Source organism: Dipodomys ordii, unplaced genomic scaffold, assembly GCF_000151885.1.
Source record: "Dipodomys ordii isolate 6190 unplaced genomic scaffold, Dord_2.0 Scaffold94, whole genome shotgun sequence".
Taxonomy (NCBI): domain Eukaryota; kingdom Metazoa; phylum Chordata; class Mammalia; order Rodentia; family Heteromyidae; genus Dipodomys; species Dipodomys ordii.
The window spans coordinates 4,247,028-4,259,252 of record NW_012267310.1 but is presented as its reverse complement, the minus strand read 5'-3'; the positions used below and the strand labels follow the sequence as shown (position 1 = coordinate 4,259,252).

The 12,225-nt window shown below is 36.9% G+C and overlaps 2 protein-coding genes across 5 annotated transcripts in view; one reads left to right on the top strand and one right to left on the bottom strand.

Moving 5' to 3' along the window:
• Supt20hl2 (suppressor of Ty 20 homolog (S. cerevisiae)-like 2) overlaps positions 1-294 on the top strand; it is a 59,997-nt gene extending 59,703 nt beyond the window's left edge. Inside the window, exon 9 of the mRNA XM_013026465.1 lies at positions 179-294. Coding sequence (XP_012881919.1) covers positions 179-294 — 116 coding nt within the window. The remainder of the gene's footprint in view (positions 1-178) is intronic.
• A 507-nt stretch (positions 295-801) lies between these two features.
• The window catches only part of Zfx (zinc finger protein, X-linked), a 47,363-nt gene continuing 35,939 nt past the window's right edge, over positions 802-12,225 (bottom strand). For all 4 annotated transcript variants that reach the window (XM_013026503.1, XM_013026505.1, XM_013026506.1 and 1 more), the window contains 5 exons: positions 7,237-7,386; positions 6,907-7,050; positions 6,227-6,376; positions 5,505-5,645; positions 802-4,708 (listed from right to left, as the gene is read on the bottom strand). In XM_013026503.1, the coding sequence (XP_012881957.1) occupies positions 3,525-4,708; positions 5,505-5,645; positions 6,227-6,376; positions 6,907-7,050; positions 7,237-7,386 (1,769 nt within the window). In that variant the 3' untranslated portion in view covers positions 802-3,524. The remainder of the gene's footprint in view (positions 4,709-5,504; positions 5,646-6,226; positions 6,377-6,906; positions 7,051-7,236; positions 7,387-12,225) is intronic.

The window sequence follows — 12,225 nt, the reverse complement described above, 5'->3', positions numbered from 1 at the left end:
TCAAAATGACTATCTGGCCAGGATGGGAAGGGTAAACAAAGGAGGAGGCTGCAATGCTTGGTAAGAAATGTACGCATTATCCTGCCCATGTAATTGTAACCCCTCTGTACAGTATGTTCACAAATAAAATAAAATTAAATTAAAAAAAAGACTATCTGGCCAAAACTTGTTCTTTCAGGTGGAGAACTACAGAATCTCATTTTTAAAGTCAAAGGTGGAACAAATTTAACTCCTGAGAACTTTTACCGAACTTCCAATTTTGACTATGACGACGACCAACCTCTAGTATATTAGTGTCTACTGAGCACTCAAAAACAGGGCACAAAGGGGTAAGTAAAGGCGGGGATTCTGCAGCAGAAGTGGTGACAGCTTCCATTGAATGTGCTGTAGATTCATACTCGAAATAAACTTAAGTGCTCTCAAAATCCACTTTGCACATGGGTAATTTGTCTCAGGGGAACTAGCAATGCTAACAAAACAAATATTTTATGAAGATAAAAGAAAAAAATTAATTTCAATGACATGCTCATCAAAGGACTCACCAATCACCTCCTATCTTCTCTGAAATATTACTTGCAAATTCATAGGACTGAAATATTATCAGTATCTGCATCCGAGTCGCAAAATTCAAAGTAATCAGTTTGTATTCCACTGCTACATAAAAGGAAATAAGAAATGGGGAGGGGTGAAAATAACCCATCGCTTTTGATGTAATTTATTAGATTTACAAAAACTGTACATTTTTTTTTCTTAAGAAAAAAGCATTAACTTAGTACTGGTATCAAATAGACTAAACATTCGTTAACAGGAAAATATTCTGATTTTTATTTTTGCACGTTATTCTCAAGTACACAATTACAATAATGTCACACATCCCTATATGATTTTCTTTTTATGTACTTTACTTTTTTTTACAAAGTGTACAGAGGGAGGGACGTACAATATTTAATAAGATATTTCTACAGAACAATAACTTATATTATGTCCTTGTAAAAATCTGTACCTCTTTAAAACATTTAACTGAAACATTTTTAGCTTTGCTAATCAAAATTGTTTTAGCAATTAAAACTAATTGTAACTAATGTCAGTACATAACAGTGACAACAATTCCATTTTCTCTTTATACAGACACACACATTTTATATTCACTTGACCAAACCCTTAAATACCTTTTAAAGGCTTTGATATTGTGCTTTAAAAAGAAAAAAAAAACTGTATATAATTCCAGATTATGTAAAGAGAAATATAAAGTATGTAAAGTATTGTGTTCTTTATCTTTCAGTTTATTTAAAAAAATATAGTTAAATGGCCTAATTGCTGAATATTTTCCTTATTAAATTGATAGAATGTTTTAAAATTAATAAAATTTCCACTTCCATTTAACTGTTTTACCATATTTCTGGGGCAGATTTTAAAGGTTCTCACAAAAAAACAGACAGAGCTTTCAAGAATAGCAGGGCAATAAATCATACAATTGTTAAATTACTTTTCCAGAAAGTACACTGGGGGCAGCTACAAGGGCACAGGAATTCCCTATGGGATCAGGGAGCCCATGCGTGCCTTGGCTCTGACTGGCATTTCTATTAGGATTTATACCAGCCTAAAGCACTTGACTTAGAACTAAACTAGATCAATCTAGTACTTCAGAGGCTTGCCAGATACCAAATGTTTTAGTTATCTATCTCTAAAAATAGAACTCTTGATACAAATAGTGATGGCAAAGATGAAGATGAAAAGTTTAAAAAAAAAGGAAAGAAAAAATCCCTAAAGGCATGAAGAGGGTGAAGCACCATTAACAAGGTGGACAAGGCAGTTATCAATTGGGAGAAAAGGAAACATCTAAATTTCCCATGATGTGCCAGATTATGTGTGCCAAAAGCCAATTCCAGGGACTCTTAAAAACGGTTTTTGTTCCCCAAGAGTCATCTTAACATAACTAAATTCTAATTAACCAAGTTCATTTTATAAATGCATAAGACCTATATAGTAAAAATTGCCCCAACTGTCAAAGAAAAACAGAACTATGAAAGACAGAGGCCTCAGACTTGACTTATGCACTTTATCTTTCTAATCCAAGCCAACTTGAGTGTTAAGTTTTTAATGTTTGCTAATTGTAACTGTTTGAAGAAATGACAGAGAGCAGGTTGAACTTACAAAGTGTAAGTCCTAATTAGTACCCCTTGCTCTGGTCCACGGAGCCATCACTTCCTTCCCCCCCACCTCATTTAGTAAGATGGTGTTCTCTCTCAGGCTTCTCAGAGAGAACTGAAGGGCTCCTATTTAATATTCATTAGCTTTTCAGAAAAATATAAAGGCATGGAGCTGAAACGGTATGAAAACATTCTATCTATAAACATCTTACCTCTATTTTTCGATTATTTCTTAATTACCAAAGATATTTAAAAGAAAATATCTTACTCTTTAAAAATAACTAGTGTCCTTATTTTCCTTCTAATTCTTCACCTGAGTAATCTCTCTGAAGAGCAAGACTTACAAAATGCTCTCTCATGCATCCCTGCATCTTTCATGTTACTGTAAATTTAATACTTTTCATTATAGACTTTAAACAACTACTACTGGGGGTTGTGTGTATAAACATGTAAAATAATCAATACACACAGATACATGTTTTATATATATATATATATATGTGTATATATATAATTCAGGGTACATTTACATATAGAAAGTTGCAAAAAAAAATCCTATCAGCCACAAGTTGCCTCTAGGAGATTCCAAAATGGAGTCCTCTGTAAGTTTCATTTATAGCACACAACCATTCCAAGAAAAAGCAGCACAGATAGAATAATTGAAACAGGACTGAGTAAAACATTCCAATAAGGTTTTCTAAGAACTTTGCTGTAAATAGCCCAAAGAAAACTATAAGAAGTATATTTTGTCTGCTAAACAAAATGAAAAAAAAAACACAAATACACAAATAAACACAAACCCAGCCATTGTTCTTAGCCAGGGACACAAAAGCTCAAATGGAAACTTCCATGGCCATATGGTCTGAAAATATTAAGCAAGATAAGCAAATGACCTCCACATTGTGATCATCAGACCTGACCAGAAAATCACCCGTTCCCATTAGATGTCTCTGAAAATTTTATTGTGAGAAATTTATGGGAAAAAAAAGTCAACATGAGTACTTTCAGAGTTATCAATCTGAAGTTACCTGAAAGGTCTCAGAAGAATACCATCAAGGTAAGCCAGGTTAAGTACTTAAATAAATACAAAACTTCTAAGATAGAAAAATTCAATGCAGAATCAGGCATTGCTTTATTAAAAGCAACTAGAGCTGGTTGCTGCTTTTCCCCATTTATTAAACAAACTGAATAGAACTCAGAACACACTACTGAACAAAATGTAAAAAAAAAAAAAAAAGAATTCAACTAAGCATAATTCTATTTGTACACAGCATAAATCAATATACAGTATTGTATGTGAACAAGACTGGTTGGCTTTCAAATGAACTTTCTGCTTCAAGGCCAGTTTCTCTGTAAACGACGGTGGAAGTATTGTTAGGGCAGGCCAACTTCTTTATGATGTCGCATTATGTGCTGGTTCTTTTCGGAGGGTCTTCGGAACCCTTTCTTGCAGTACTCACAGCGGTGAGGGTAGTCTTTTGTATGAATGGAGATAACGTGCCGTTTAAAGCCTGAGGCATCTGTAGTGCTATACTCACAGTATTCACACTGATACACTTTCCGACCGCTGTGGGTCTTCATGTGCTTTTTAAGCTCATTCTGTTGCCGAAATCCCTTTCTGCATCTCTTACACCTGAATGGAAGGTCCTTGGTGTGAACCGAAAGAATATGGCGACTTAGCACAAATGGATCTGCAATCTTAAAGTCACAATGTCTACACTGGTGCATTTTTTTACCCTTGTGGGCAGCCACATGCTTCTTGAGTTCTGAAGGCCTGTGAAAGCCTTTATCACACATGTCACACTTATGGGGATAGTCCTTGGTGTGAACTGAAATTATGTGTCGCTTCAAATCGCTTGAGTTTGAGCTTTTGTGGTCGCAATGCAAACACTGGTGTGTTTTGCTTTCTTGGTGGATAAGAGCGTGTTGCTGCACATCTTTGGTATCTGAGAAAGTCAGAAGACAAACGTCACACTTGAATGGCATCTCCTTGCTATGCTTAGTCTTTACATGAGTTTTCAGGTTTGAAGAGTCTGCAGACCTATATTCGCAGTACTGGCATTGGTACGGCTTCTCCCCGGTATGGATTCTCATGTGCTTTTTAAGCTCTGATGGGTGGCGAAAACCTTTGCCACACTCTACACAAATATGAGGAAAGTTCTTGCTGTGGACCGCCAAAAGGTGGCGATTCAGCAACCCTTGTTCAGCTGTTTCATATTCACAGAATTTACACTTGTACATTTTGTTGGCTCCTTTTTCCTTATGCACCATTTTGTGAGTAAACAAAGCCCCAGCGTGAGAGAAATGCTTCCCACAGTCATCGCATTCAGTGGTCTTCTCAGACTTGCTAGTGAGCTTGTGGCTCTCCAGGTGATTGTGCAAACTTATCTTCTTATTGGTAGTGTAATCACAGTCAGTACAGCGGTACTTCTTCTTGGCAAGGTGTTCAGGATGGTTTTTCATGTGCCTTTTCAAGAAACCTCTCGACTTAAACTTCTTCCCACAAATCATGCAAGGGTAGACAGTCAAGGGATGACCATCGGGGCCAATAATTATTGCTAAGAAAGGAAAAGACAAGAGCATGAATGAGCAAGCCAAATTCTGGAATCATTTCTTACAATTTTAGTGTGTTCTGGAAACTACTGGTATGTAGTCCCAAGGACTCCAAACTTAGAAAGGTAACATTATTTTCCTACGTAAGGGACAAAATAATCTGGTAATAACGAGAACCTGGTTTGGAAAATTCCTTCAGTAGTACTGCACCAATTGCACCTCTCCAGTTTATCAAAGTTAATGAGTAATTATGGATTGTCTATCAACTCAGATTTTAGAAATCTGTAGGAAATTCCTTTGTAACAATAAGAGCATTGTAATTAAAATTCTTGCTTTGGTTACTCAGAAAAATCCATTATGTTAATTTATAGTAAAGCTTCAATATACTCAAATTTCAATATGCAAATCAGTATAAAAATAGGCAGAATAAGTCATAAGAACTAAAGCACTTATCCTGTTGCTCTGTTAATTATGCCTGTTTTAGGCTGACATAATTGGATTTTTTAAATATACTAATTTTTTAAAGTTAGTGCTTAGATGAAGGATTCTTTTTCATTTTCACATTTTAAAAAAATCCCCCTATTTTGAATTGTTTTCTTCCATTTCTAATGCTTTTCTTTTTATCCAATGAAATCATTCATGAATATCACTGAATTCTGAAAATTGCATTTTCAAATTGCACACACAAAAGCTACATGTGGTCTAACAGCTAAAACGCCATCACGACACCCCTGTGGATTCACATAGAGTTTCTGGAGAGCTCACAGCGCACACTGCGCCTTGGAACTCGTGCACCCTCACCTGTTTGGTACTGCCTGGAATCAGGTCTTCTCCTTTTCTTTGGTTTTTGTTTAGCCAGTCTGCCGAGGCCAGCAGACTCATCTATGTGCAAGAGGGCACTTGCAGTGCCATTCCGGTTTTCAATTCCATCAGAATTATTACCTGACAATGCGTATTAAAAAACACAATTATACAGTATTATAAATGATAAAGAATGAGGAATTCTTTAACTATGACAATGAAAAGTTAGCCATGATACTCATGAATGACAGAAAATGCCCATCCTGGGTTATAGGGTTTATAAATAAATTTGTTACAGCAAGACCATGGGAAATCCCTAGCTCCCAAAGCTAAAAACACGTTCAAAACTTTTCCCATATTGGCTCCCAAACTGTGAAGTCACGGACCAGATACAGTCAAGATGAAAAATTTCAACTTAAAACCCTGAATACTGCTTGCAGTACTTCCTTCTATGTAATAGACACACAAAGCAAATTCCTGTCAAAGGTAAAGATACAAAGTAGACTTCTATTAGAAGGTTCGGCTGTGGCTCAAGTGGTAGTACTAGCCTTGAGCAAAAAAAAAAAAAAAAAAAAAAAAGTTCAGAAATAGCACGCAGGTCCTGAGTTCAAGCCCCAGAACAAAAAACGCAGACCTTATAATTTTCCTTTACTTTGGTTTAAATCAACCAATCCTTGCAGTGTACTGATATTAACTCAAACCAGAGCAGTTCCATGACTTACCATAAGCCGCTGCCCACGCGATTGGCATGAAGGTTTTCATTTCGCTGTTGTCTATTTGCTGTTCATGCACGGCCGCTGCAGCTGCTGCTGCAGCATCCTCCTCCCCCACGATCACTTCCATATACACTTCATCAGCAATTTCCGCGACATCTAAGTAGAAATGTATATGAACTTTTCTGACCAGGTATACAGGTATCATAGGAAAAGATGCTTTTATACTTCAATTCAGTTAATAAGCACATGGAAAGAAGGTCCAGATACTTATTATATACCTAGAATATCACTTTCATGTACTAAGCACTCAGTAAGTGTTTACTGAATGAATTAGTCATTTCTCGACCATATTTGTTTGGAAAGTAACTTCTAAACATACATACATAGTCACTTGCATGGCAGCAACTTAAAGTGGATGGCACTTGTTTCCTTCAGAAAATGGCAGCAAAACCTCAAAAAGTATGCTAACACAATATAGAATTGAGAGGATGGGGGTTTGAGAAAGAGAAGGGAGAATGATAAGAAGGGAGACACTGATCAAGATGCATTTGTACTCACAAACTGACATGGTGAATTCACATCTTTCTGTACAATTACTTAAAAGATAATAACTTAAAACAAAGCCACTATATAGAGAACCCTACAGAAACACAATCTTTTGTCCCACGATAAGGCCACCTACTTACTTATTTCTTCATCTTCTTGCTGCGAGTCATTGACGGCCATATAAACCATCTTTTCCCTGGGAACCCGAACAGTGTTGTTCTGATCAAGTAGTTCAACTGCATGGTCATTCTCAGGCTCACTCTCTACGATGTCTACGGTGCCACCTATCAAAGAAGAAGGCTTGAAGAATTTATCTGAAAATTTCATTTCCACCTCTTCCATTTCACACAGTTTTCTGGGACTGCAATGGAATTCTTGTTTAAAAGTTATCTTCTGAAAAGATTTCAAATGTTCTTAACCTAAGTAACCCAGAAGCAACAAGGTTGTATTTCATCAAGATGAAAAGTTACCTAAGTCGTCTTCTCCTGGGTCAGCTTTAAAAATGTACACCTTGATGACTTCAGGGCAAGTGCCATCCACTTTACAGGGATCTATCTCTGCCTCTGTGTCCATGGCCATTCCAGACGATCCGTCATGTTCTATTTTGCCAGCATCATCCACTAAATAGGCAGGAAATATGTCACAAATAATAGGAAAACTAAGAAAAGATTTTGGTCTTCAAAAGTCCTTTGCACAAGCATAAACTCTAACATGACTCACGTAAAATTGAATGAACTTTACCTAGACAAGGAAAGGTTCAATAAATACATTTATAGGCTGGAGAAATGGCTCAGCAGTAGCAAGTACAAGGCCCTGAGGTCAAACAGTTACCACCAACCAATGAGCCAATCAATCAATCAATCCATTTCTAAAGACTTCTTAAAATGGGATCTGATTTTAAAGCAAAAAATACTACACTCCTCTATAGACTTATAAATAACAAAAGGATATACTTAGCCTACAGGTAAGAAACATTCTGACATTAAGGATATTATTTTAATATCTAAAGCTTTTCAAACCATGTCCTATCAGAAAGATCAAAAATAATCTTCATATAAATATTTTATAAGCATTACTTAATAGTTACTATTCTTAGACACCATTTGATCTGATCTACTTCCACCAAAACAAAACATGGTAGCCAGAAAGTAGCACTACAATGATGTGATCAATGGAAATACTAATTCAATCTGTTTAAACTTTCAATTATACTTACGTAAGATCTCATATACACACCCCCATACACACAACTTTAATTTATGGTAATATTAAGTGTAGGTCCTGGATTGCAAATGCAGCAATACCTGAACTCAAACATATTGTCATATACCCACTGGCCTCTTTAATGCTTATATTATGTTAGGAGGAATAGGAAAAGGAAAAGACAAAAAACGGCAAATGTACACATGACTTCTAGTAGTAAAAGTCAGGATATATATGAAACATTTTATTTTTCAAAGCTTTATAATCAAGTAGCCAAGGGAAAAAATATGCTATAACGCTTAAGACTCAGAAAATAAAATAGAAGGAAAATGACGTCTTAACAAAAGACTCTGGATTTGAATCAAACTCAAAAATATAATCCCCATACAATGTAACCTTATAGTACACAGCACAACAGAAAGTGCAGCAAAGAGAAATGGAAGCTCAGCCAGCCCCTAGGATAATCTGAATAAAAATGGTGGTGTTGAACAAAAAACAAAAAAACAACGATTCACCAAGTAAAGCAAAGAAACTTTACTAAGTAAAGAAACATTACATTTACTAAATGCTCTAGGCCCAGCTGGCCTAGGGCAGAGAGGAGCAGGACTGAGGACCAAAAAAGGTTAATTTAGCTTGTCCTCAATACTCGCAACAAGTTTCTTACCTGGTCTGAGACCAGGACTCAAACTCAGTATCTGATGCTTTTGATCACTAGCTAGTGCTCTACCATGAGCCATGCCTCCAGCCCCATCAAGTATTTCCATCTCCCCTTTTCCCTTCTTGTTTCCTTTCTCATGTTCCACCGCTAAACATACTTGTTTTCCTTTTGGTTGAATCTGGATTGTTTATTCAGTTTGGCAACAGTGATTCATAATTGTATCTTAGATTTTAGGCTAGGTATGGCAGATATAAATATGAAAAAGTGAGAGTCCACATTATTTAAATGTAATAATGATATCACTTCCATTTATTAAGTGGCTGACGTATGACTTAAAACTTACAGCAATCCTGTAAAGGAGGTGTTCAGTTTTACTGCTACTCTACACAACAAAGCAAGGTTTAGAGGTTAACTTATTTGCACATTGAGTCTCGGTTTGTCAATTTTCTGGCACTTGGGAAATAAGACAGAAATTGGCAGAGGTAACTGTGATTTTTAAAAACTCAAGTAGCCTAACTAAAGATGCTTTCCTTTAGTGGAAAGCACAAGGATGTACTCAATGACTCAGGCAGGCAGAGTCAGTATTACAATCAAGGCCAGGAGGTGGCAATTTTGACCACTATGTTTTTAATTCAGTCATCTCATATGTAATTTACAACCATAAAACTGAGACAGAACTCAGACTGCAACATCTTTGAAGTAATACTTCTGCAAAGTTCTGGAATGTCATCTATCAGGTCCCAAAATCGTGTATATCTAATAACAATTCTTACAGAGAACGTAAGGATGTACGTAACATTTTGAAAGACAATATTAAGTTGAACAGCAGTGGCTCATGCCTGTTATCCTACCTACTTTGGAGGCTGAGTGGGAGAACTGAGGTTCAAAGCCATCCCAGGCATACACACAAGACCCCTTTCTCAGCAAACAGATAGGCATAGTGGTGCATGCCTGTCATCCCAGCTACAACTGGAAGCTTTACTAAAAAGGTGAGTCATGGCTCTGGCAGACATCTGGGCTGATGCTGTCTCAAAAATAAGCTGTACACAAAAGAGCTGGACGCTTGGCTCTGCAGTAGAGCACCTGAATAGCAAGCACAAGGCTCTGTGTTCAAACTCTAGTACCACCAAGAAAAATCAGAAAAAGGTCAACATTAAAAGGTCAACATTAAAAGGCAAGAATGGGGCTGGGAAGGTGGCTCAGTGGTAGAGTGCTTGTCCTGCATGCATGAGGCCCTGGGTTCGATTCCTCAGCGCCACATAAGCAGAAAGAAGCCAGAAGTGGTGCTGTGGCTCAAGTGATAGAGCGTTAGCCTAGAGCTGAAGAGCTGAGGGACAGTGCCTAGGCATAGAGTTCAGACCCCACAACCGACCAAAAGAAAAAAAAAAGGGCAAAAATAGCTGAGTGCCAGTGGCTCATGACTGTAATCCTAACTACTCAGAAAGCCAAGATCTGAGCACTGCAGTTCAAAGCCAGCCCAGGTAGGAAAGTCTATGAGACACTTCTCCACAATTAAGTACCAAAAAGTCAGAAATGGAGCTGTGGCTCACGTGGTAGAGGACTAGCTTTGAGCAAAAAAGCTTAGGGAGAGTACCCTGGCCCTGATTTTAAGCCTCAGCACTGGCAAAAATAAAATTTTATGTGTGTGTGTGTGTGTGTGTGTGTGTGTGTGTGTGTGTGGCAATTTATCAACTTGGTCTCTAACAATGAAAATCACAACCTCCCATATCCCAAATAAAGCATTTCAGAGAACTATTGCCAAACAGCATTTCCAAACCTTTCCTATTTGTCATTTACAACCCCTCTACCCTCTACCACTGAGGTACAACCCCACCCATTTTATTAAACAGCTTTTCATTAAACAGCAAATTACATTTACTATACATTCCATTTGAAAAACAAACGTCACTTTAAACACATCTGTTAAATTATTTTACTTTTCCCTATGTAATTTAAAAGTTAAAATGAAGGTCACTTATAGGAAAAAAGCAAAAGCTGTTTATATAACATACATTCTAAGGCGATATAAAGGTGAACTCAAACATCACTCTTTAATAATAAGTTGATATAGAACATGAAAGAGGATTAGTCAGAAACTATCTGTAAATGTCTCACTGAGCACGGACAGCTGCCATGGAAACAAAGAAGAAATCTCACTCCAGCTGAGAGAAAGCGAAGGGTGCTTATTGCAGGAAGGAAGGTAGAGACAAGATGGGATTGGGGGTAAACTGTGGCACTGGGCATGTTAGGAAATGGAGCCTAATGCTAAGCTAACGTCAGGTCACAGAAGACCTCATGCACCTAGAAGGAACAGTTTGATATCGATGAAATCAGCCTCAATTTTTAGCCAGGTTTGTCAGAACTGACTGTAATAGGTACTGGAAAATCAAATATCCTTTTGTTTACAAAAACAAGACCCAGCCTGTTATTTTGGTATACACTGGTTTGTCACTACTCTTATAAAACTCTTACTGACTGAAAAACCCAATCATTTTAGAGCTTGTAAAATGTCATGCATTTACCTAAATAAACCCTGGAGTAAAAGACCTGTTTACTTTCACAAATGTGTGGGAAAATACATTTCGAATATACCAACTTACCTGATAGCAAACCTATTCTATCACTAGACAAAAGTAGAATTCACCTTCAGATTTTCACCTTGAGAACTTGCTCCACAAACGCAACCTATGAAATTATTCTAGATATGAAACATTACAGAAGTGATTTAAAAAACAAAGAACACTGATGGTCCTGTTAAGCACTCACAATTCACTGTGACTTTAAAGCTACCATTAAAAATGAATTTCTAAAAACAGACAAAGAACACTTCAATAAAACTGAGTCATCGTACATATGATTTCTATGTAAATGCCTTCTCTTCTAATGTAATAATAAAGAACTAGAGCTTTAGAATAAGGCCTCACCAAAATAGAAGAGCATAATTTCTGGAAATTAAGACTACTTCTAATAATAACTACCATTTGCATGGCATTTTGAAATTTTCTTAGTGTTTCTACGTAACTTCATCTGATTTTCATCTTTTCCAGATAAAGAAAAAAAAGGTTCTGAGATGGTATGTGAGGATTGGAGAGTGAATGTGCCTATCTTTAGAACCTAGACCTTTCATTTTTGTCTTTTGATTTTAAATAAAAGTATGTTCACTGTGCCAAAGTTAGTATTGAAAATTACCAATAATCCCACCCATTAAAAATTGCAATTAGTAATTTTTTTCTAATCTAAAAAGAGAAACTGGCAATGACTTCTTCAAGATTGATATAACAATCTTTATATCTCATTCAACATTTTAAAACTCAAACTGAAGGGTTTTTTAAAAATTATTGTTGCTGTTGCTGTTAGTTGTAGGGTTTGAACTCAGGGCCTGGGCGCTGTCCCTATGCTCTTTTGCTCAAGGCTATCGTTCTACCACTTTGAGTGGTTAACTGAAGAGTCTCCTGAGACTTTTCTGCCCTAGCTGGCTTGGAACCATGATCCTCAGATCTCAGCCTCCTGAGTAGCTAGGATTACAGGCGTGAACCACCAGCACCCAGCTTTGTGTATGTGTGTGTGTGTGTATGTGCGCGCGTGTGTGCGTGTGTGT